The sequence below is a fragment of the Bos grunniens genome, chromosome 15 (assembly GCF_055505025.1).
Source record: "Bos grunniens cultivar Pamir isolate PY7600 chromosome 15, Bosgru_T2T1.0, whole genome shotgun sequence".
Lineage (NCBI taxonomy): Eukaryota > Metazoa > Chordata > Mammalia > Artiodactyla > Bovidae > Bos > Bos grunniens.
Genome location: NC_141179.1, coordinates 28,422,762 through 28,447,470, shown reverse-complemented (window position 1 = coordinate 28,447,470; position 24,709 = coordinate 28,422,762). Strand labels below are relative to the sequence as shown.

The 24,709-nt window shown below is 55.8% G+C and overlaps 2 protein-coding genes and 1 long non-coding RNA gene across 12 annotated transcripts in view; 1 reads left to right on the top strand and 2 right to left on the bottom strand.

Moving 5' to 3' along the window:
• RNF214 (ring finger protein 214) overlaps positions 1-2,003 on the bottom strand; it is a 51,569-nt gene extending 49,566 nt beyond the window's left edge. The window contains exon 1 of one of the 8 annotated variants that reach the window (XM_086339388.1): positions 1,786-2,003. In XM_086339388.1, coding sequence (XP_086195514.1) covers positions 1,786-1,812 — 27 coding nt within the window. In that variant the 5' untranslated portion in view covers positions 1,813-2,003. Of the gene's footprint in view, positions 1-1,312 lie in introns of all 8 variants that reach the window. The other 7 variants (XM_086339389.1, XM_086339386.1, XM_086339390.1 and 4 more) reach the window with 7 other exon arrangements.
• Positions 2,004-2,053: 50 nt separating this feature from the next.
• Positions 2,054-24,709, top strand: part of PCSK7 (proprotein convertase subtilisin/kexin type 7) — a 30,520-nt gene continuing 7,864 nt past the window's right edge. For 2 of the 3 annotated variants that reach the window (XR_015141880.1, XM_086339384.1), the window contains exons 1-12: positions 2,054-2,108; positions 3,844-3,966; positions 4,441-4,920; positions 5,972-6,106; positions 6,927-7,092; positions 8,474-8,564; positions 9,432-9,486; positions 9,911-10,049; positions 17,279-17,379; positions 20,245-20,412; positions 20,836-20,943; positions 21,342-21,444. Coding sequence is in view for 2 of the 3 variants with exons in the window: in XM_086339384.1 (XP_086195510.1) it covers positions 4,453-4,920; positions 5,972-6,106; positions 6,927-7,092; positions 8,474-8,564; positions 9,432-9,486; positions 9,911-10,049; positions 17,279-17,379; positions 20,245-20,412; positions 20,836-20,943; positions 21,342-21,444 (1,534 nt within the window). In the remaining variant the exon portion in view is untranslated. The remainder of the gene's footprint in view (positions 2,109-3,843; positions 3,967-4,440; positions 4,921-5,971; positions 6,107-6,926; positions 7,093-8,473; positions 8,565-9,431; positions 9,487-9,910; positions 10,050-17,278; positions 17,380-20,244; positions 20,413-20,835; positions 20,944-21,341; positions 21,445-24,709) is intronic. The other variant, XM_086339385.1, reaches the window with a different exon arrangement.
• On the bottom strand, positions 17,507-20,934 carry LOC147357510 (uncharacterized). Its single transcript, XR_015141881.1, has 2 exons — positions 20,625-20,934; positions 17,507-19,319 (listed from the first exon to the last, which is right to left on the bottom strand). It is a non-coding gene; the product is annotated as an uncharacterized LOC147357510 (long non-coding RNA).

Sequence of the window (24,709 nt, the reverse complement as noted above, 5' to 3'; positions counted from 1 at the left end):
ATTACATATATTACACACACATATATGTGTGTGTGTAAACAACACTATATATGCCTGTGCAAAGCTTTTTCAGTTTAGGAGAAATGCAGTCTCACAGACTGTGAGAATCCTCCAAATGATCCACATACCTACCTTGCTTAATATCATTTACAATAGATGTGATTTGGGGCCTAATATCAATGGTATCTTATGTTTTAAAATCATTTTATGCCTGTCACATTAAAAGCATTCTCCATTAATATACGTTTTCTGGAAGTATTCTTGTGGGAGAGAAAAAATAGTATTTAATTGGGCAATCCAAGTATCTTTTACTCTGTGTTCCCCACAGATGGGAAAAGTTTGACAACCACTGACTGCGGAAAGTACACTCTTCAGTTACTGGAGGTGCAAAAGAGTATGAGAATCTCAGTTACTCCAGCATGAAAATGAGAAGCTGAAAAACAGTAATCCAAGTAAGGGAAGTGGGACAGGGGCCTTTTTTAGATCAAAAGGTCATCCTTTATGTTGCAGGACAAATTCATGGCCTTCTATGGTGAAAAGATAAAAAAGAATATGGGAGGAGGGAGTGTAACATAAGGTTAGCTTAAATCTCGTTTTTATTTTAATAGCATCCCAGGTACATCCCTGACCCGCGAAGAAAGCATAGGGCAGGCATGGAGGCTGGCCTGTGTCAACACTTAAGTCCCAGGCTATCGTCCCCCTGTGCCTCAGTTTTCCCCATCATACGAGGGTTCCAGGAGAAAAACGGGCCCCAGATCGCCATTACTGTTCTCACAGGTGCAAAATGTCCTGCCCCATCGGAGCCCGGGCCGGGGGTTCCCGGCGCCCGGTCAGCAAAACCACAGGTCACGGGTCCTACGTGCAACTCGGTGGCTGAGAGCCGCAGAGGGGAGGGGGACGGGGACATCTGGTAGAAGGCTGCGGCCGGGGCGGGGGGCGTTAGGTCGAAGAGGCCAAGGGGAGCCTCGCACCGCAACCCGGCGGCGATCAGACGGCGAAGCCGAGAGCGACGGGTCAGCGGGGGAGATCCGGGGACGGTCGCGAAAGGGACAATGGGGGGAAGCGACGCCGAGTGGTCCTGGCCGCCCTCCACAGCAGGGCTGGCCCTACCGGCCGATCCCTCCGGCCAGAGCCCCCTTCGCACCTTGCCCTCGGCCCCCCGGTCAGGCTGCCAACCCCGCGTCCCACTTCTAGGCCGGGACCCCCATGCCCGTCCCCGCAACTCCCTCCACACACACCCCACCCCCCCCGCAGCCTCGACCCCCGCCCCTCGCGCCGCAGCCCCTCGCCCGCGCGCCCGCCCCGCACACACCTCCCGCGTCGCGCCCCCGGGAGCGAACGGGGGAGGGACGGGACGCACCTGAGCGGGCGGAGCGGGGGGGAGGGGGCGGTCGAACCTGGGGGGGAGGGGTCGAGCGCCGGCCCGCGCGCGCGACACCTCCCACTTCCGGCGGCACGAGCGGCGGGGGGCGAGGCTCGGCCCCGGAGAGGAGAGGCCGCGGTGGCACCCGCGCCGCCGCAGATGGCGCCCCCTGGCGGCCGGAGTCGGCGCGGTCGGGGCCGAGGGTTGGGGACCGGGGGGACACGGACTTGGCGGAAACCGTCCCTCGCGCTAAGATGCTAGTGGATTCCGCCCGGGCGCAGGGACTTGAGAGATGGCGACCGCGAGAAGGACTTGAGACCTGGCGGAGGGAGAACCCCTCTCTAGGAAGGTTATCAGGCAAGAGTCAGGGTCATGGCGGTCAGAGAGAGAAGAGGAACAAGTGTTGTTTTAAAGGTCTCAACCGAGATGCCTTGTCCAGAGGACGCCATGAGGGAGAGGACCGGCCTTATGGAGAGGGTAGCTTCTGCAGGTGCCCCGAGGACGCGGGGCGGTGGGCCAGCCGCCGCACACGCTGCTTCCTCAGCGGAGGACGCCCGGAGAAGCCGCCCCGCCCCCGGCGCCCCCACAACGTCGCCGGCGGCTCCTGGCCGCTCTCTCGGCCCGGCCGGGGGCCCGCCGCTGATTGGCTGCGCCGCCGGGCGGAAGTGATGCTGCTGTCACCGGCTTCTCGGGCTCCCGCGGAGCCGCGAGTTTCCGCAGGCGGGCGGCGGCGGCGGCCGGGCCGGTGAGTTGGGAACTTGGTGGGGGCGGGGCATTGGAAGTCCGGGTGCTCTAGAACTGGGGGTGGGGGCGGCTGCTGCCGCTGTCTGAGAATGAGCGAGCTGCCCAGAGGGTGCCTTCATTCCCCGCGTGCGCGAGCCCAGGGAGAAGGGGCCACGGAGTCCAGGATTCCAAGATCGTGCGGGTCCTCTGAGGAGAAGGGGGCCCTTTGCACCGGGCATTGGAGGCCAGCGGTCGATGAAACTGACCTCTGGCAGGCAGCCTGATTTCTAGGAACAGGTTGTAGAGGTTGCGAGCTTCCCAAGAGGAGGAGGAGGAAGACAGCCTCTTGGGAACAGGAATCTTGGACTCGGGCTGCCCTCCTTGGCACCTAAGAGCTGTAGAGACACGCCTAGTTAGTTGGGGCGAAGTTGAGATCTGCTTTCAGATGATAGCTAAGGTTTCTTTCCCAAAAGCCGAGGGTGGAGGTGAGCTGCGGGGTCAAGTCCTGCCCTGCCAGAAGGACTGGAGGATGTGGTGGTCAGGTTTCTCCTGTCTTCCTGAAATCTGTGGGCTCCTCTGAGACGGAAGGAGCCTTGCTCAGTTGGGTCGCTATCAACTTATCTTACAAGAATTTTCTTTTGCTTCAGTAAGGCCTGCAGATTGGGAAGGACACCTGAGTGTCTTGGGACAGTGTAGGGTGCCATCGGGCAGGGAGGTATTTTCCTGGGAACCTAAGAGAGAAGGAGATATGTGGATCTGGGGAAGGAAATGTTAGGTGGCGGAGGTTCCCTTCTCCCTTTCCAAAGAGACTTGTGTACAATACCCATATTTTCAGACTGATCCACTTGGGTATGTGTGCGGGTACTAAGCCCTGCCTCAAGGTGACCCCCTGCTCCCCAGCCCACTAGAAAGCAGATGCTTCTGAAGGAGCTCAGCCACCAGTAGGGACACACTTGTCCCACGGCCCAGTCACCTGTCCCTGTCCCCACATTTGCCCACTAATTTGGCCCTTCTGTCAAGCCATGGGTGGCAGTTCCAGGTTTAGAACACTTCACAGACAACTTGCTGAGCTAGTGACTAAGGGAAGCCCTACAGTGGTGCTTTCCAATCCCCACCCCACCCACTTGCCTCTTATTCCTGTTCAGTTTTGTTTGCATTCTGAGCTTTTCCCCATTTTCCCCCCGCCTCCTCCTACTCTTATTTCCCCTGGCGTCCTTCACAGGTACAGAAACCAGGAAATGAGCTACCACCCAGACTTCTAAAGAAGCAGTCCTACCTACTTTTTTGTTCTTTTTTTAAAAAAATATTTAGTTATCTATTATTTATTTTGGCTGCACCGGGTCTTAGCTGTGGCATGCCGGATCTTTAGTTGCTGCTTGTGGAATCAGTTCCCTGACCAGGGATCGAACCCAGGCCCTCTGCATTGGGAGCAGAGTCTTAGCCAGTGGACCAGGAGGCAAGTTCCCTATCTACTTTTTCAAGAGAAGTTTTGAGTAAGAGTTCAAGCCCTCCTCTCAGCATCTAGGGAAAAAAAAGAAGAGGATGGCCTGATGTTTAGGATGAGAAGTAGGGTTTCTGGGTTTTGTACCCATCTGGCCTTACTATACCACTTTGGTTCCAGTCTGTGACCTATTTGAGATTCCTGCAAGTGATCATTAGCAGTTTCTTTGGTCACAGATCCCAGGGTTCCTGGCTAGCCTCTGCTTGCTCCACTGGGTTTGGGAGGACAGCATTTCTTGTTTTCTTGGGGTGTACAGGTCTGCAGTCTGTGCTGGGAGTCACCGCTACTCACAGCGGAAGAAAATGCCTTTTCTCCATTTGCACAAAATGAGCGTGAGGTGGTTAACCAGACCAGGAGCTCAGCCTCACTCTGAGTCCAGGTGGGAATGGGGCCCCACTGTGGGAAGTTAGCCCTCAAGACCACGGATGGGTCTGAGAAGTCAGCTGGGGAAAGATTTCTGTCCCCTCTGAAGAAGGGAGGAGGGTCTCTTCTAAAGAACAATCATGGAGCTGCCAGGAATTGGCAGGAGCGATATGACTTCTGAGCTCAAGATGGCAACAGTGGGGAAGAGCAGTGTGGTACCTGTTAGCACCTGGACCTCCTGCTTGATTGTTTCATGACAATCATGCCATTGAGGGACCCACTAGGCTTACTTCTGGCCCCCCACTCCCTCCAGGGGCTTATCCCTGTTGGTCAGAGATCAATGTGAATGAAAAGAGAAGATCACACGTTTAATGATTTAAAAGGCATGGGTTAGGAGTCTCCGGGTATGGTACCTTGGTGCTTGGTCGCCCCCTGAGAGTCCTGCTGTTATCAGCTGTCTTACCTCTGATGTCCTTCTCTTTGTCTGCAGCCTACTGCTCTGATGCCGAAAGGGAGGCAGAAAGTGCCACACTCAGATGCCCCCCTGGGCCTGCCCACGGGCCTCTGGCTGGAGTTAGCTGGGCTCTTCCTACTGCTTCCCTGGGTTATGGGCCTGGTGGGGGCAGGTGGGCCCAGGGCCCAGGGCCCCAGGGGGCTAAGCTGGGCAGTGCGTCTGGATGGTCCGGAAGGCGAGGGAGCAGAGGAGTCGCTGGAACGGCGGGCAGATGCTCTGGCCCAGGCGACGGGGCTGATGAACGCAGGGCGCATCGGGGAGCTCCAGGGGCACTACCTCTTGGTCCAGCCAGCAGGGCATCACCAGGCCCGGCAGGTCAAGGCCATCCGGCAGCAGGTGGAGGCCGTGCTGGCCAGGCACGAAGCTGTGCGCTGGCACTCAGAACAGAGGCTGCTCAAGCGGACCAAGCGTGGCGTCCACTTCAATGACCCCAAGTACCCGCAGCAGTGGCACCTGGTGAGTCCAGCCCTGCCGATTCCAGCTTCAGACAGCTAGGGCAGGGGTACCCGGTGCTTGTGGGCATTTGTCTGTGTTAACTCTTCAGGGGCCTCCCATCCTTTGCTTGAGGAGACGTTTCTGTGGGCTTCGATGATAGGCTTCATCCTCGGGCTCCACGTGCTCTGTGCTCACTCTCAGAGAGCCAGAGGACTGCAGTGCCCGGCGCGGGTGCTGGGGCCAGGCCGCCTGGGCTGCCTGCCACTGACTAGCCTGTGCCTTTGGGCGCACTGTTTAACCTCTCTGTTAATGGAGAGGGCAATGGTTACAGTTAAGTGAACTAATGTATGTGTGCTGGACACATGGGAAACACTTTACAAGAGTTAGCTAGTAACATTATATTATACAATGTGAATGTAATGTATATCATGCCTGTGTGGGGTTAGCTAGTAATGTTATGTTATACAATGTTAATATAATGTATATCATGCCTGTGCAGGGGTTAGCTAGTAATGTTATATTATACAGTGTTAATATAATGTATATCATGCGTGCAGTGGATACTAAGTCGCTTCACTCACGTCCTACTCTGTGACCCCATGGACTGTAGCCACCAGGCTCCTCTGTCCATGGGATTCTGCAGGCAAGAATACTGGAGTGGGTTGCCATGCCCTCCTCCAGGGGATCTTCCCAACCTAGGGACTGAACCTGTGCCTCTTATGTCTCCTGCATTGGCAGGTGGGTTCTTTACCACTAGTGCCACCTGGGAAGCCCCAGTGTATATCATACGGCATATTAATACCCAGCCCTTAACCCTAGTCACTTTCACCCTTGTTGCCCATGAGTGATGCCAAGCTTTCCTGGACACCTGGGCTGTGGCAGAGCTCTCACAGGTTCCCTCCTTGGCTCCGTCCCCACCTACCCCTGTTTGTCCATCCCTCTCTCTGGCCCCCTGACAGAGGCCAAGAGTACGAAGGGGCTGCTCGCTATACTTGTCTCCCTATGGGCTGTGCTGTGCATCACTGGACTCCCAAGGCTCAGAGAGCAGTTCCTGACCCCGTCTCTCCCCCAGAATAACCGGCGGAGCCCCGGCAGGGACATCAATGTGACGGGTGTCTGGGAGCGCAATGTCACCGGGCGCGGGGTGACCGTGGTGGTCGTGGACGACGGCGTGGAGCACACCATCCAGGACATCGCCCCCAACTACGTGAGTGGCCCTGGAGTCAGTCCCGCCCCCTGGCCTTACCTGATTCTTGATGTTGCCTCAGGCCTGTTCCCTTTCCCAGTGACCTCTCACTGGGCCAGAGGGAAGGGCCTCGGAGGTAGGATGCTGCTCTTCATCTGCTCCTCTCCCCCAGGCAGCCTTGTGCCTGGCAGCTAGATCACAGGCTCCAGCTCAGCAGAGAGATACTTCCTGGATCCTGCTGCCACTCCCTGCCCTGGGAAGTAAGGAGTAGCCCTAGGCAAATTCCCTCTCCACTCAAGTCCCAGTGCCTCCCCCTCTATAAAGCCTGCCCTTTAAGTAGCCGGAAGCCTCTTTTATCCCAGGCTTACCATGGAAGCAGCTCCTGGGCATATTTCTATAATATTGGCCAAGAGAGAAGTTTGCCTAGAGCTATAGCACTTCTGGCGCCAAAGAGCCTGCCTGCCAATGCAGGAGGCCCAACAGACTCAAGTTCAGTCCCCAGGTCAGGAAGATCCCCTGGAGAAGGAAATGGCAAACTCCTCCAGTATTCTTGCCTGGAGAATCCCATGGACAGAGGAACCTGGCTGGCCACAGTCCATGGGGTCGCAAAGAGTCGGGCACGACTGAAGCAACTTGGCACAGCACAGCACAGCACGCAGCACTTCTCAGCTTTGCCCTAGGTGTCCTGTCCTTCTGCCGCCTGTGTGCCTGGCAGAGATGGGCCCGCAGTGTTGGCTCAGAGCCCCAAACCCCCAGTTCTCTCTCCCTGAGCTCCAAGAGCTGACCGGTTGGAACCAGTGAGTGACGGCATCTCCCCCCCTCCTCCCCTGCCATGTTTCAGAGCCCTGAGGGCAGCTATGACCTCAACTCTAATGACCCTGACCCCATGCCCCACCCGGACTTGGAGAATGGCAACCACCACGGCACGCGGTGCGCGGGCGAGATTGCTGCCGTGCCCAACAACAGCTTCTGTGCGGTGGGAGTAGCGTTCGGGAGCCGCATAGCAGGTACCTCCAGTCCAGCCTCAGTACACCCCCCGGCCCTGCTGTGACTGCTGTCTTCATCCTCTGTCCCTCCTCCTTGAATTCCAACACGACTTTATTTCCCCTTCAACACACAGCAGAAAGCAAAGGGTACACTTATAAATAGGTGTCTGCAGGACAGATCGGCTCATTGATTTTTTCTCAGTGCTTTGGTGTTTCTAACATGTTTTTAGCAGCAAACCCCACTTCAAAAAGGGCTTCCCAGGTGGCTCAGTGGTAAAGAATTCACTTGTCAATCAATGTAAGAGACACAAGAGATGTGGGTTTAATCCCTGGATCAGGAAGATCCCCTGGAGTAGAAAATGGCAACCCACTCCAGTATTTTTGCCTAGAAAATTCCATGGACAGAGGACCCTGGCATGGTCCGTGGGGTCACAAAGAGTCGGACACGACTGAGCACGCACGACTATATAAAACAGCTAAGAACGTGGAAATGAGCTGGATGAGAGATGGAGGTACAAGGCCACCTGCTCAGACCCCACTTCCCTTTTCCTGATCATGGTTATGCCCCATCAGTGCTCAGCTCATTGTAATGATAGCCCCTTTTACTTATCCATGATATTGTATTTTCATGGTTTACCAATGGCCTCCTCATCTCCCCTTCTTTCTTGATCCCGTGTGTCTGTGGAGGCCCCTCTCCCTTCTCCCAGCTCTCTAGCTCCCGCCCCTGCTGATGGTCACTGTCTGCTTCCAATCCCTTCAAGAGAGCTGAGTGGCCCTGGCCCATACTGGGGTGGTTCTATGGCCCCTTGGCCTCTCGGTCTTTGTCCATCAAGGCAGAGGGTGAAGGGAATGGATGCAGACGCCTTCCTGGTGATTTCTCATAAACGCTTGGAGCCTGCATTTACGAGGCTGGAACAGAGTGGCTGCATTCCTCCTATAGTCCAGCAGGGGACAGCAGCCCTCTCTGTAAATGAGACTACAGAGGGAGGGAGCCCAGGTCCCTTCTGAGAGCTCCACCAGGATGTGACCTGCCCCGTCTTAGAAGGTGAGACTAGACATCCGTGGGAGGAGCAATGGGCTGAGAACCATCTGTTGAATACCATCTGTGTCAGGCATCGCTGCAGTGTTTTATGAGATAGAGGATGCCTGAAAAAAGGGAACTTTGGATTCCCTACCTTCTAGCCTATGCCTCTGCCCACCAGACCCCAGGATCCGTAAAGTCTAAGATTTAGCATTACATTAGAAAATATTTCTGGCCAGGTACATGCACGTGATATAAAGATTCAAAAGATCCGAGAGCGCTTAGAAAAGTTAAGTCTCCACAGGGGGCCCCCACAACCACCCGGCTCCCCATCTAGGAGACCAGCATTACTGAGGAGCTGGTATGGCCTACACTGCCTAGGTATCCGGGTACTGGATGGACCCCTGACAGACAGCATGGAGGCTGTGGCGTTCAATAAACACTACCAGATCAACGACATCTACAGCTGCAGGTGAGGCGCAGCCAGGAGCGAGGTGAAGGGTCCAGAGGCGGGGGCACCGGGCGAAGCCCCCACCAGAGAACAGCGGTGTGTGGGGGGCTCTCCCGTGGGGTACAACCTGTAAGTCCACTGCCCTCATTTCTCCAGACCCCCAGCTTCTGGATTCTCCGTCTTAAGCCCCAAGTCACCCCAGTGATCAGGTTGCCACACAAGAAGTGTTCCATCCCGCCTTGAGTTTATTTAATAAACTCGTAATGCTCTGGAAGAAATTTAGGATTCCTGTCCTACCACAACTGGGCTGAATACCCAGTGCAAAGCCCCTCTGCCCCCACCCAGGGGCAGCTCCAGGTTGTGGATCTGGCAGGAAGGGGGTGGCTGATAAGCAGGAGCTGAGGTTGGGTTGCTGGCGCGGCATCGATGGCAGCCTGTTCTTCCCCAGCCAGTATCTCCTGTAGATAGACAACGTCCTCCACATGTAGAGAAAGGACCGAGAACTCCTAGACACCTTACACAGGTTGTCTACTTCCTTCGCAGGTGCTCTGCCATCAGGCCTAGAATTAGCTTCTTTGGTGGGGAAGGGGTGGCCTCTCAGCCCTTTCCACCACTCTGTACTCCCTGGGGACCTGAGAAGGGGTTTTTAGGAGCAGGTTAGAGTAGTCCTGAACTCGGAAAGTTTCCAAGGACAAGAACATTAGCACGTCCTTCTGTTTTCCACTTTGGAGTGAGGGCTGGACTCTTACGTCCTTTCATCACACGAGTCCTGGGCTGGAGCCCTTGGGAGGAGGGGAAGCGTGGGGCAGAGGGATGGCCCGCCGAGGCTGGGCTGGGTGGGCAGCCACGGCCTGGCCCTGGCTCTTCCCACTGGGTGTCTCTCCACAGCTGGGGACCAGACGATGACGGGAAGACAGTGGATGGACCCCACCAGCTGGGCAAGGTAGCTGGGAACCGTGGAGACCTTGGGGACCAAGTTCACCCTCGTCATCCCATTCCCAGAAGTGCTCCCGCCCTCCCCCAGACCTGCCTTGTAGCCCCGACCGCTCCTTTGGGAACAGCACTCCTGCCCTGGGGTGAAGGGGTGAGGGGGACATTCTTAGAATGGAGCGGTGCTTTGCTCTGATTTTGTGCTCAGCTCCGCATTTCTGGCCCACCTTCTCTGATAAGCAGAGCACATCCATCAAGCAGTTGTTCCACTAATAGCCCCCTTACCCTCTTAAGTCCATCTTTAAGTCTCTTTCTCCCTTGTCCAATGCCCTTGCGGTTTTTTGTTTTCCTTCTAGAAGGGGACAGGAGGGCGAGTGGCGTGGTAGGTGGGGTCTTCCTGTGAGTTCCTCAGCTGACCTGGGTGTTTTGCTCCTCAGGCTGCCTTGCAGCACGGGGTGATCGCTGGCCGCCAGGGCTTTGGGAGCATCTTTGTGGTGGCCAGTGGCAATGGGGGCCAGCACAACGACAACTGCAACTACGATGGCTATGCCAACTCCATCTACACTGTCACCATAGGTAGGGGGCCCAGTGGTCCCACAGCGCACGGGTGCTCACGTTGTGTGTGTGTGTGTGAGAGAGAGAGAGGGAGAGAAAGAGAGACTCAGCAGTGAGGAGACTTGTATCTGGGGGTGTGTGTGTCACTTAGAGGTGACCGGACCATGTATCTCAGTGTGTGTGTGTGGTGTGTCACTCAGGGGTGAAGAGACTGTGTATCCGGGTATGTGTGTGTGTGTGTGTGTGTGTGTGTGTGTGACTCAGGGGTAAAGGGACTGTATATCTGAGTGTGTGTGTGTGTGTCAGAGGTGAGGGGACCATGTATCTCAGTGTGTGTGTGTATGTGTGTGTCAGGGGTGAAGGGACTGTATATCTGGGTGTGTGTCAGGGGTGAGGGGACCATGTATCTCAGTGTGTGGTATGTCACTCAGGGGTGAAGGGACTATATCTGGTTGTTTGTGTGTGTGTCACTCAGGGATAAAGGGACTGTATACCTGGGGGGTGTGTGTATGTGTCAAAGGTGAAGAGACCGTGTATCTCAGTGTGTGTCACTCGGGTGAAGGGACCATATATCTGGATATGTGTGTGTATGTGTGTATGTGTCAGGGGTGAGGGGACCATGTATCTCAGTGTGTATATGTGTGTGTCACTCAAGAGTAAAGGAACCATGTGTTTGGATGTGTGTGTGAGGAGACCAAGTATGTCAGTGTGTGTATGTGTGTGTCACTCAGGGGTGAGGGGACCATGTATCTGGATGTGTGTGTGTGTGTGTCACTCAAGCTGATGGGACTGTATATGTGTGTGTCACTCAGGGGTGAAGGGACCATGTATCTGGGTGTGTGTTACTCAGGGGTGAAGGGACCGTGTGTCTGGGTACGTGTCACTCAGGGGTGAGGGGACCATGTATCTGGATATGTGTGTGTGTCACTCAAGCTGAAGGGACTGTGTGTATGTGTGTCACTCAGGGGTGAAGGGACCATGTATCTGGGTGTGTGTTACTCAGGGGTGAAGGGACCGTGTGTCTGGGTGTGTGTTACTCAGGGTGAAGGGACTGTGTGTCTGGGTGTGTGTCACTCAGGGGTGAAGGGACCGTGTGTCTGGGTGTGTGTCACTCAGGAGTGAAGGGACCGTGTGTCTGGGTGTGTGTTACTCAGGGGTAAAGGGACCATGTGTCGGGGTATGTGTCACTCAGGGGTGAGGGGACCATGTATCTGGGTATTTGTCACTCAAGCATGAAGGGACCATGTGTCTGGGTGTGTATCACTCAGGGGTGAAGGGACCGTGTGTCTGGGTGTGTGTTACTCAGGGTGAAGGGACCATGTGTCTGGGTGTGTGTTACTCAGGGTGAAGAGACTGTGTCTGGGTGCGTGTCACTCAGGGGTGAAGGGACCATGTGTCTGGGTGTGTGTCAGGGGTGAAGGGACCGTGTATCTGGGTGTGTGTTACTCAGGGTGAAGGGACCATGTGTCTGGGTGTGTGTCACTCAAGGGTGAGGGGACCATGTGTCTGGGTGTGTGTGTGTGTCACTTGAGCTGAAGGGACTGTGTGTGTGTGTGTGTGTCACTCGGGTGAGGGGCCGTATATCTGGGTGTGTGTCACTCAGGGGTGAGGGGCTGTGCGTCTGGGTGTGTGTCACTCAGGGGTGAAGGGGCTGTGTGTCTGGGTGTGTGTCACTCAAGGGTGAGGGGCCGTGTGTCTGGGTGTCTGTCACTCAGGGGTGAGGGGACCGTGTGTCTGGGTGTGTGTCACTAAGGGGTGAGGGGCTGTGTGTCTGGGTGTGTGTCACTCAGGGGTGAGGGGCCGTGTATCTGGGTGTGTGTCACTCAGGGGTGAGGGGCCGTGTATCTGGGTTTGTGTCACTCAGGGGTGAGGGGCTGTGTGTCTGGGTTTGTGTCACTCAGGGGTGAGGGGACCATATGTCTGGGTGTGTGTCACTAAGGGGTGAGGGGCCATGTATCTGGGTGCGTGTCACTAAGGGGTGAGGGGCCGTGTATCTGGGTGTCACTCAGGGGTGAGGGGACCATGTATCTGGGTGTGTGTCACTCAGGGGTGAAGGGACCATGTGTCTGGGTGTGTCAGGGGTGAGGGGACAGTGTGTCTGGGTGTGTGTCACTCAGGTGAAAGGACCGTGTGTCTGGGTGTGTGTCACTTGGGTGAAGGGACCGTGTGTCTGGGTGTGTGTCACTCAGGGGTGAGTGGACCATGTGTCTGGGTGTGTGTCACTCAGGGGTGAGGGGCCGTGTGTCTGGGTACGTGTCACTCAGGGGTGAGGGGACCATGTATCTGGATATGTGTGTGTGTCACTCAAGCTGAAGGGACTGTGTGTATGTGTGTCACTCAGGGGTGAAGGGACCATGTATCTGGGTGTGTGTTACTCAGGGGTGAAGGGACCGTGTGTCTGGGTGTGTGTTACTCAGGGTGAAGGGACTGTGTGTCTGGGTGTGTGTCACTCAGGGGTGAAGGGACCGTGTGTCTGGGTGTGTGTCACTCAGGAGTGAAGGGACCGTGTGTCTGGGTGTGTGTTACTCAGGGGTAAAGGGACCATGTGTCGGGGTATGTGTCACTCAGGGGTGAGGGGACCATGTATCTGGGTATTTGTCACTCAAGCATGAAGGGACCATGTGTCTGGGTGTGTATCACTCAGGGGTGAAGGGACCGTGTGTCTGGGTGTGTGTTACTCAGGGTGAAGGGACCATGTGTCTGGGTGTGTGTTACTCAGGGTGAAGAGACTGTGTCTGGGTGCGTGTCACTCAGGGGTGAAGGGACCATGTGTCTGGGTGTGTGTCAGGGGTGAAGGGACCGTGTATCTGGGTGTGTGTTACTCAGGGTGAAGGGACCATGTGTCTGGGTGTGTGTCACTCAAGGGTGAGGGGACCATGTGTCTGGGTGTGTGTGTGTGTCACTTGAGCTGAAGGGACTGTGTGTGTGTGTGTGTGTCACTCGGGTGAGGGGCCGTATATCTGGGTGTGTGTCACTCAGGGGTGAGGGGCTGTGCGTCTGGGTGTGTGTCACTCAGGGGTGAAGGGGCTGTGTGTCTGGGTGTGTGTCACTCAAGGGTGAGGGGCCGTGTGTCTGGGTGTCTGTCACTCAGGGGTGAGGGGACCGTGTGTCTGGGTGTGTGTCACTAAGGGGTGAGGGGCTGTGTGTCTGGGTGTGTGTCACTCAGGGGTGAGGGGCCGTGTATCTGGGTGTGTGTCACTCAGGGGTGAGGGGCCGTGTATCTGGGTTTGTGTCACTCAGGGGTGAGGGGCTGTGTGTCTGGGTTTGTGTCACTCAGGGGTGAGGGGACCATATGTCTGGGTGTGTGTCACTAAGGGGTGAGGGGCCATGTATCTGGGTGCGTGTCACTAAGGGGTGAGGGGCCGTGTATCTGGGTGTCACTCAGGGGTGAGGGGACCATGTATCTGGGTGTGTGTCACTCAGGGGTGAAGGGACCATGTGTCTGGGTGTGTCAGGGGTGAGGGGACAGTGTGTCTGGGTGTGTGTCACTCAGGTGAAAGGACCGTGTGTCTGGGTGTGTGTCACTTGGGTGAAGGGACCGTGTGTCTGGGTGTGTGTCACTCAGGGGTGAGTGGACCATGTGTCTGGGTGTGTGTCACTCAGGGGTGAGGGGCCGTGTATCTGGGTGTCACTCAGGGGTGAGGGGACCATGTATCTGGGTGTGTCACGGGTGAAGGGACCATGTGTCTGGGTGTGTGTCACTCAGAGGTGAAGGGACCGTGTGTCTGGGTGTGTGTCACTCAGAGGTGAGGGGACCGTGTGTGTGGATGTGTGTCACTCAGGTGTGAGGGGACCGTGTATGTGGGTGGGTGTCACTCAGGGGTGAGGGGCCATGTGTGTGGGTGTGTGTCACTCAGGGGTGAGGGGACCGTGTATCTTGGTGTGTGTCAGTCAAGCGTGAAGGGACCGTGTGTCTGGGTGTGTGTCATGGGTGAAGGGACTGTGTGTCTGGGTGTGTGTCACTCAGGGGTGAAGGGACCATGTATGTGGGTGTGTGTCACTCAGAGGTGAGGGGACCATGTATCTATATGTGTGTGTGTCACTTGAGCTGAAGGGACTGTGTGTGTGTGTGTCACTCAGGGCTGAAGGGACTGTGTGGGTGTGTGTCACTCAGGGCTGAAGGGACCGTGTGTCTGGGTGTGTGTCACTCAGGGGTGAAGGGACCATGTGTCTGGGTGTATATCATTCAGGGGTGAGTGGACCATGTGTCTGGGTGTGTGTCACTCAGAGGTGAGGGGCCATGTATCTGGGTGTGTGTCACTCAGAGGTGAGGGGCCGTGTATCTGGGTGTGTGCGTCAGTGGTGAGGGGACCGTGTGTCTGGGTGTGTGTCACTCAGTGCTAAGGGGCCGTGTATGTGGGTGTGTGTCACTCAGGTGTGAGGGGACCATGTATTTGTGTGTGTGTGTCACTCAGGGGTGAGGGGACCATGTATCTGGGTGTGTGTCACTCAGGGGTGAAGGGACCGTGTATCTCTGTGTGTGGCACCTAGGAGTGAGGGGACCATGTATCTGGATGTGTGTGTGTGTGTCACTCGAGCTGAAGGGACCGTGTGTGTGTGTGTGTCACTCCAGTGAAGGGACCATGTGTCTGGGTGTGTGTCACTCAGGAGTGAAGGGACCATGTGTCTGGGTGTGTGTCACTCAGGGGTGAGAGGCCATGTATCTGTGTGTGTGTCACTCAGGGGTGAAGGGACTGTGTCTGGGTGTGTGTCACTCAGGGGTGAGGAGCCGTGTATCTGGGTGCGTGTGTCAGTGGTGAGGTGACCGTGTGTCTGGGTGTGTGTCACTCGGGTGAGGGGCCGTGTATCTGGGTGTGTGTCACTCGGGTGAGGGGACCGTGTGTCTGGGTATTTGTCACTCAGGGGTGAGGGGACCATGTATGGGTGTGTGTCACTCAGGGGTGAAGGGACCATGTGTCTGGGTGTGTGTCACTCAGTGGTGAGGGGCCGTGTATCTGGGTGTGTGTGTCAGGGGTGAGGGGACCATGTATGGGTGTGTGTCACTCAGGGGTGAGGGGACCGTGTGTCTGGGTATTTGTCACTCAGGGGTGAGGGGACCATGTATGGGTGTGTGTCACTCAGGGGTGAAGGGCCCGTGTGTCTGGGTGTGTGTCACTCAGGGGTGAGGGGCCGTGTGTCTGGGTGTGTGTGTCGGGTGAGGGGACCACATATGGGTGTGTGTCACTCAGGGGTGAGGGGCTGTGTGTCTGGGTGTGTGTCACTCAGGGGTGAGGGGCTGTGTATCTGGGTGTGTGTGTCAGGGGTGAGGGGACCACGTATGGGTGTGTGTCACTCAGGGGTGAGGGGCCGTGTATCTGGGTGTGTGTGTTAGGGGTGAGGGGACCACGTATGGGTGTGTGTCACTCAGTGGTGAGGGGCCGTGTATCTGGGTGTGTGTGTCAGGGGTGAGGGGACCATGTATGGGTGTGTGTCACTCAGGGGTGAGGGGCCGTGTATCTGGGTGCGTGTCACACAGAGTTGAAGGGACTGTGTATCTGGGTGTGTGTCACTCAGGGGTGAGGGGACTGTGTGTCTGGGTATTTGTCACTCAGGGATGAGGGGACCATGTATGGGTGTGTGTCACTCAGGGGTGAGGGGCCGTGTATCTGGGTGCGTGTCACTCAGAGTTGAAGGGACTGTGTATCTGGGTGTGTGTCACTCAGGGGTGAGGGGACCATGTATCTGGATGTGCGTCTATGTCACTCGAGCTGAAGGGACTGTGTGTGTATGTATGTGTCACTCAGGGGTGAAGGGACCATGTGTCTGGGTGCGCATCTGTGTCACTTGAGCTGAAGGGACTGTGTGTGTATGTGTCACTCAGGGGTGAAGGGACCATGTATCTGGGTGCGTGTCACTCAGGGGTGAAGGGACCATGTGTCTGGGTGCGTGTCACTCAGGGGTGAGGGGACCGTGTGTCTGGGTGTGTGTCACTCATGGGTGAAGGGACCGTGTGTCTGTGTGTGTGTCACTCGGGTGAGGGCACCGTGTGTGTGTGTGTCACTCAGGGGTGAGGAAACCGTGTATCTGAGTGTCACTCAGGGGTGAGGGGGCCGTGTGGGTGTATATCACTCAGGGGTGAGGGGACCATGTGTCTGTGTGTGTGTCACTCGGGTGACGGGGCTGTGTGTCTGGGTGTGTATCACTCAGTAGTGAGGGGCCATGTATCTGGGTGTGGGGGTATGTGTCACTCAGGTGTGAGGGGACAGTGTATGTGGGTGTGTGTCACTCAGGGGTGAGGAAACTGTGTATCTGGGTGTCACTCAGGGGTGAGGGGGCCGTGTGTCTGGGTGTATATCACTCAGGGGTGAGGGGACCGTGTGTCTGTGTGTGTGTCACTCGGGTGAGGGCACCGTGTGTGTGTGTGTCACTCAGGGGTGAGGGGACCGTGTGTCTGTGTGTGTGTCACTCAGTTGAGGGGACCGTGTGTCTGTGTGTGTGTCACTCTGGTGTGAGGGGACCGTGTATGTGGGTGTGTGTTACTCAGCGGTGAGGGAACCGTGTATCTGGGTGTCCCTCAGGGGTGAGGGGACCATGTGTCTGGGTGTGTCCCTAGCTTCCATGTGTCTGTCTGAGTGTGTGTGCACAGTCTCTCTTCAGACTCTGATAGTGAGGAAGAACCAGCCCTGCTCTCAGGGGAGGTCAGGACTTCCTTATAAGTTATTCCCGGGAGCACTTCCTACCCATCATCTAAGATAACCCCCTCCGTGCCCCCCGCCCCCACCTCCACCACCACAGCTGGTTAGGCCTCTGGTCCAGCCTCTCTTCTCACGGGTCACTTCCCTCCTGCTTGAAACGTTCCCTGACCTCCCTGCCACACCAGCCTAAATTAACTGCCTTTTACCTATGCTGCCTGCTGTAGGCATTTACCATCCCACCTGTACCTACTTCCCTGACCTCCCCTGACCATGGGCTCCTTGAGATCAGGTCTGTGGCCTTTCCCCACAATCCCTATCTCTCACACAGTGTGTGACTCGCGGTAGATGACCGATAAGTAACAGAAACGCGTGTGTGAATGGATGAGTCCGTGTCGAGTGGCCACCCCCTGCAGTCTGCTGAAAGAATGGTCTCGGCACAGACTACCCTCTGCCATTTGAGACCGCTTGTCTCGGGGAGGCGTGTGGGTACTTGAAGGACTTGGACCACTGAGATCATGTTTTAAGCCCAGGACCAACCCCTCAACGATAACTCAGAGGTGAGTCTGATGTCCTCAGACCCTCACCTCCACTCCCATTTCCCTGCTCCTCCCCCAGGTGCTGTGGACGAGGAGGGACGAATGCCTTTCTACGCCGAGGAGTGTGCCTCCATGCTGGCGGTCACCTTCAGCGGCGGGGACAAGATGCTCCGGAGCATCGTGAGTGCTCTGCCCCACCCACCGGCCCTCTGCTCCCCAGCCCGGCTCTCGGGATCCTCTTCCCTAGCAGATCTGTTTCCCTAAGAGTCTGCCCCTGTTGGTAGAATGGAGTTGAAGACTCTAAATGTATCTGTGTAAAGGGTTTTTAATCTTTAAATTTTTAAAAACCTTATTTATGTATGGCTGTGCTGGTCCTCCTTGCTGCACGGGCTTTTCTCTAGTTTTGGCAAGTGGGGGTCTCTGTCGTTACAGTGTCTGGACTTCTCACCAGGGTGGCTTCTCCTGCTGCAGAGTACAAGCTCTGGGGCACATGGGCCCAGTACGCAGCTGCCAGGCTCCAGAGCACTGTGCGGGATTAGTAGTTGTGCTGCAAGGGCTTAGTTGCCCCGAGGCGTGTGGAATCTTCTGAGCCCAAGGATTGAACCTGTGTCTCCTGCACTGGCAGTCAGATTCTTTACCACTGAGCCATGAGGGAAGCTCCTTCATCTTTAAATTTTTAACTTAACAAATAATGCATGTTTTATAGGAATCACTCTGAGCACACATGGATGAAAGAACTTTTGAAATGTCTTCCTTTGGTAGAATACGGGCTTTGCCTAATTTCTATGGGCTTAAAAAAAAAATCATCATTGCATTGCTATGCATCATCATTGTGTTGCTATGCAGTCCTTACGTAAATACTGCGAGTTCTGATCCTGTTCATCCTCAGGAGTAAAGCTAGTGGTTGTCTGCACCGCATGGGTGGGAAAAGGAGTCTGGAATGTCCCCGTCAACCCCAGAGACAGCTCTTTCCTTAGAGCTGGGCTTGGAGTCACAGCAAACAAGAGGTTGGAGCAAGCAAGTGGAGTTTCTCAAGCTGTGGGAACCTGTGAAGGAATTCAGAGTGCAGTGCCTATCCCCAGCTGGCTCAGCTCCAGCCCGTCATCTGAGAGCTCCCTGCCCGTCCCGATGCCCGTAACAGAGTGACCTGGGGACGGGGGGCTCTGGGGCAGGGCTGGGCCGCAGCCAGCCGGTGTCACATTCCTCCAGTGGCTCGCAGTTGGGAGGACTCTCTGGGGCTGTTGGGAATTGGGCTGCTGCCTCTGGGTCAAATTCTCTTTCCCAAACTGAAATTCTGTTTTTGCTGCTCAATGACTTCTGGTCAATACAATGTTCCAAGGCTCTGGGCCAGGTGACCCCAGCCCCTTCCCCCACCCTGGGAGAAGAAAAAAGGGAATGAGCTAAAGTAAGCGGGCAGGAGGCTTTGCTTAACAGACAGGAGTCTGGGTGCAGAGGGGCACCACCCACCCCCAGCCCAGGCCAGGCTAGAGGGGGAGGAACAGCAGGAACATCCTGGCAGGACTCTTGCTCATCCCAGCCACAGTCGGGGCCCAAGAAGTTACCGGGCATACGAGATCCCCTTGTTCTGGGGCACCTGTCTTTTCTCCTCCGGATTCAACTCTGCTTCACCCCCACCACTTTCTATCTGAACTATAATTTGTCCAGAAATGCAAAGAGAGTTTGTTCAGCCAACCTCCCATCTTTGGGTTGTCCGTCTTGAAAACCAGTTGCCAGTTTCTGTTCAATGACCAGCTTGGTGGGGCTGCCTCCCCCAGGGCGGGCACGGAGGGACACGCCACCCCACCGTCTGCTGCCCAGGGCTCCTGCCACCAGAGGCAAGTTTACCAGCCTCCCGGCTCCACACTAGACTGTCACTGTGAGGCTGTTTCCTTAACAGGAAAAAATTAATCTGCTCCCTGGCACAGACCAGGCTTCCCACCCTCATTGAGACTTCCAGTTGAAGAGTTTTTCCCTTCTCTTCTGTGAGAGCACGGCATCTGAGTGGAAATGACATGTCTTGGCAGCTGCTATAACAGCTGGAAGGCAAACAGCAAGGACGGTGGAGAAAGGGCAGCTCTTGGCAGAAGGTAGCACCTTGGTATCTGACCCAGGAGAGAAGCCTGGAAGGAAAAGATGTTCTAGTGTTAGCATGGGCACCACCTGCTAGATCCAGAGGGCCATGGGCTGCAGTGGATTCAGGCAGGGCCCTCCCCGGCTCCACCCTGTGTGGCTCCAGGGAGGATGAGAATGTGGAAAGAACTGGATGCCAGACAGGTGCCGTGTCCCTCCCCCTCTCACCTCCCACCTCAGGACTGCAGGTAGAGAAGGGGGACCCGAGGCTCTTGGCCCTGAGGAGGGAGGTGGCCTGGCCCATCGATCGCCACAGGCCAGGGTGGGCCACCTCCCTCCTCAGAGCCAAGTGCCTCAGGTCCCCCTTCTCTACCTGCAGTCCTGAGGTGGGAGGTGAGAGGGGGAGGGACACGGCACCTGTCTGGCATCCAGTTCTTTCCACATTCTCATCCTCCCTGGAGCAGATGCTCCGCCCATGCTGAGCCCACCAGTGGGCGAGGGGGGACGCTGTCCTCTCCCTGGGACACACTCCCTGTGTTCACCCTGACATCAGGCCAGCCCCGTCTCTGAGCTGCCAAGCCAGAGCTCCTCGCCCGCTGCCGTCACTGTTGTTCCAGCTCCAGCTGGGGGCCCTGGAGCTCCCCGGCCGCTCCTCTGTCTCCACGGCTGCAGGGGCGGGGGGATTGGGGAAGGGATCATCAGCTGAGCAGGAATCAGGACACATGAGGCCTTTCCCCTCTCCACCTCCTTTCCACGCCACTGCAGCCAAGACCCTCAGAGTAACTGGTTTTTCTCAGCTCTCCAGAGGTTCTCCTGTAAGGCCCAGGAGGATGAAGAATCTCCTTCCTCCTGACCGGCCAGACGCAGAGGTCCCCGGGAGGCTCGCTGGCTCTGAGGCCCTGCCCTGCCCCCTCCCCCACTGCCCTGGAAACGCAAGCCCTAACCAGCCCCCGTCCCCCCCATTCTGCTTCCCAGGTGACCACCGACTGGGACCTTCAGAAGGGCACCGGCTGCACCGAGGGCCACACAGGGACCTCGGCCGCCGCGCCCCTAGCGGCTGGCATGATAGCCCTGATGCTGCAGGTGCGGCCCTGCCTCACGTGGCGTGACGTCCAGCACATCATCGTCTTCACGGCCACCCGGGTGAGCGCTTCACAGGCAGATGCACGGCCTGGCCTGGCCCACCTCAGAGTTTTGGTCCCGAGGGCTTGGAGGTATCAGGAGGTTCAGATTCTAGATGTCCCAGGCATTAGGTGCCAGTGTCTCCCAGAGTTGCATTCCTACTGAAGCAGTGTGGAGACCCCACCAAGACCACAGACCTGAATTCACTTGTCCCTGTCCTGCGGCCATCTCACCTGCAAAGGAGCATTCTGGCCGGGCTCCCAGGTCCCTCTGTAAACAGGCCGTTGGGCTGATGACATCACGGGGCTTTGCCCTTTTGTCCCAGCTTTCCTCGGGGAGTCCCTTCCTAGCAGCCTTTGTGGGAGAGTCTGGGCTGGAAGAGCCATCAGGGTGAGTCAGGAAACCTAAACTCCGCAAGGCTCACCAGGACCCCTGTGCTGTCAGTACGAGGACCGCCACGCGGACTGGATCACCAATGAGGCCGGCTTCAGCCACAGCCACCAGCACGGATTCGGCCTGCTCAACGCTTGGAGACTTGTGAACGCCGCCAAGGTGAATGGCTGTCCTGCGTGGAGGGGGCGAGGGGGGCGGGCCGAATGCCTGAAACACTGCCCGTCATGTTGTAGGTGCTTAATAGATGTTCATTCACCCGAGACCCATTTTACCCACGAAGAAGCAGGCTCAACACTCTATAAAGTTTCTTAAACTGACAGGAGAGTAAATGAGACCTCAGTGTTGCGTGGAGCCCTCAGGGTGTCAGCTCCCCATCTGCCTGTGTCCCCTGGCTCCGTGTTGTGATGCTGTAGGGAACAGTCCAGGTTGTCTGCAGAGCGAAAGACAGTGATGATTAAGGGAGAAATAAAAAGTGCAGCCCTAGGGGTCAGGTAGGCGAGATTGGCTGTGCGAGGTCTGTCCGTTTGTTCATTCGCTGCCCCCTCTTCCTTTTACAGATCTGGACATCTGTCCCTTACTTAGCTTCCTACGTCAGCCCTGTGTTGAAAGAGAACAAGGCGATCCCACTGTCCGCCCGCCCCCTGGAGGTGCTGTGGAATGGTAAGCGGTCAGCAGAAAGGGGGTTAATCCTAGGCCAGAGGCTCAGGGCGGGGTGATGGAGAAGTTAGACTCGTCCTCCTGCTGGTCCTGCCCCTTCCTTTAGGAGCTGAGCTCCAGCCAGATCTGCGGCGTTCTCTTTGACCATTTTAGGACATGTTGCTGCTTCTGAGTTGGCTGGCCCCCTGGCTGCTTGAGAGACCTTTCTCCTGAGTTACAGGTGGTGGGAGGGAGCTGCTGAGCAAGCTATTAGGAAGGCTGGTGGGAGGGCTGGGCCAGAACCTGGGGAGACAGGCACAAGTCGAAAGATGTTCCTTTGACTTCCATGCTAGGAACTTGCCAGATGATCCTCTGCAGCCCAGTGGGCTTTGGATGAAGTGAAGGAGCTGGGAATGTCTCCCTTTGATTCTCAGGCTTGTCTAATTACAGAATCAGCTGGAACCTGTTGGGGGAGAACAGAGGAGTCCCCAGAGGGCTCTCTAGATTGGAGTGGTCCTCCCTCCGCCTCCACCTCCATCCCACCCGGGGCCATGGGACTGTCTGAAGGGGTGAGGGCTGTCTGTGGGCAGTCCGAGACATGGTCTCGTGTTGAGCCCAGAGGTTGAAACCCTTCCCAGAAAAGAGGGCGGCTGGGCTGGGGTACTCAGCCGTGCTAGAGGATCCTCTCTCTGCGGACTCCCCAGAGTTGCCACTGGAGAGTTTTCCATCCCTCCAGTTCTTTGGGGATTTTTTTTTTCCTCAAGGAATTTTGACAAGCAGAGTTCTCCACTGTGTTTTGTAAAGTCGGAAGCATGTCATGCTTTGTACCCAGGTGGAGCTTTGTTCTCGCTGTTGCCACCCTCCTAGGAAGTGATGAGGCCAGCACAGTGGCCACAAGGAGGGATGGCCAAAGATGGGAGCGTAGAAGGGAGGGTTGGGGCTGCTCCCCTGGGTGGGAAGAGTTCCGTTGTCTCTCTCCCTAACCATGTCCAGCACTTGCCCAGTTTCCCCTCTACGTGGAAGGAAATCCATGGGCCTGGTTCATTGCATTTTCCGTAAAAGGAATGCTATCTTGGAAAGGGCATAAAGCATCAGCCAAGGCAGAAGAGTGTAGGAACATTCCCAGGAATGCAGTTCAAGTAGGAACCTCAGGGCTTTGCACTCACATGTCTTGGAGACAGTACATCTTTTAACTTTTATTACCTCCTATCCAGAGCTGCTGTCTCTCATTTAATTAACAGTAACCCACAGTCACATCCATCAAGTGAGGTAGTCAGCTTAGAAGCGGGTTAGGGTCCTTTTCAACTTCATCATCCTCTGCCTCCCACTAACCAGGGACGTTCCCCCGGCATGTCTGACAAACTTCCCTCGATACAGAGGCATCTGGAAACTACTTGTTTGTCACAAAAAAGCAGGAGAAAGAAGGACAGATTGTCCTGGGAGGAGGAGAGCAGGAGTTGGAGTAGGGGAGAGAAAGACAGAGAAAAGGGAGGTAGACTCAGCGAGTTTTGCTAATGGAGCCCTTCATGGGTTTGGAGGGCAGCCAGCAGTCTGCTGATCTCCAGGGTCAGCAAAGATGTCTTCCTCTCTGTTGTTGTGACTCCAGACAGAACTGAAGGTCCAGACTCATGGGCATTCTTGGAGGCTGCAGGAAGTCAGTCCAGTTCACGTAGAGCTGAGCAACTCAGTCCCGGACGGTCAGCAAACCTCTTCCCCTATGGCCAAGTGATAGTCTTTCCCACCAAGACCTGGGCAAGTCAGTGTCCAAGGGCTGGCAGGTGAACTTTTTTGTAAGATAGAAGGAAGTAAATATTCCTGTTATGGAAAGGAGGTGAAATTCCAAGACTCTAGAGCAGTGGTGACCAAGAGAACTTTCTATGATGGTGGAAATGTTCTCTATTTGTGCTGCTAAGCTGCTCCATGGCACGAGGGATCTTAGTTCCTCGACCAGAGATTGAACCCATGGCCCCTACATTGCAAGGCAAATTCTTAACCATTCGGCCACCAGGGAAGTCCCAGTAATTGATTTTAAATAGCCACATGTGGCCGGTGCCACCTTCAGGCAGGGCAGCTCTAGAGCAAGACAGGTTGTCATTTCTCCCCATTGGCAGGAGGGCCCCTTGGTTCCTTTAGCTCTGACTCTGGGTCTGAAATGTCTTTGGAGGGCAGGAGAGAGGGTGGGGCTTGGGAGGCGGATCTCAAACACAAGGGAGCCTGTGTGTATTTACAGAAGATTCCTGAACACCTCTTGCAAATACCCTTTTATCCTTGTTTGCAGCCCCAGCTGGCTACTACCATCCCCCGCCAGCCATGTTTCAGTCCTGTTCCTTCCTGGCTCCAAATCTTTCCCTCCCCATTGATTGCTCCTTCTGCCTTCCAACACCCTCAGCACATCTGTTAGGAAACACCTTTAAGCCCCTGCCTGCCTCCAGCTAGTAACCTTTTCAAATGAACTAACCAAAGCAACTGCTCACCTATATCACCCTCTCTCCACTGCTGAAGACTTACTTCATCGCTCTGAGGTGCCCCTCTCAGGCTCAGACCCGGGGCCAGCTCACAGCTCATCTCGGTCGATGATGCTTAGCCCTGTTATCAGACCGGATTAACGAGGCCTGTGTGTCAGCCTTCCCTCTCCTCCACCTCCTCTTCCCAGCTCGTCCTGTGGCTCCAGTGGCCTGCTTTGCTCCATGGTCCTCTGCTGGCCTGAGGAACTTGGTTTTCTATTCACTCACCTCACTACTTCCAAACCATGAGTTCCTTCTGAGACTCATGCCATGTTCTTGACCCTCCCTGTACGTCTTCGTCCTCGATGGCCCAGTTGTACTTATGGCTTTAGCTGCCACCTCTCCACAAATGATTCCTAGATTGACATCTCTTATTCTGATCCCTAAACAAGGATAGTGACAAGGATAGAGATTTTTCTAGTTTCCGTAAGATTATGGGCAAATAAAGCCCTGGGATCTTCTCAGCGGTGGTTGAATGAGATCCCATGTTGCTAAAGGTAAAATAATAATATGATGATCACCATCAACTAAGATGAGTGCTTCTGGGACTTCCCTGGTGGTCCAGTGGTTAAGACTCCGCACTTATGCAGGGGGTACGGGCTTCATCCCTGGTCAGGGAACTAAGATCCTGCATGCCATGCAGCGCAGCCAAAAAAAAGATAAATGCCTTTTATGTGCCAAGCACTGGCCTAAGGGTTAACTCATTTAATATACTGGCTCAATTCTAATAACATAATTCTCATGTTCTCACATGCATGGCTACCCAAGTCCCTGTACACACCAAT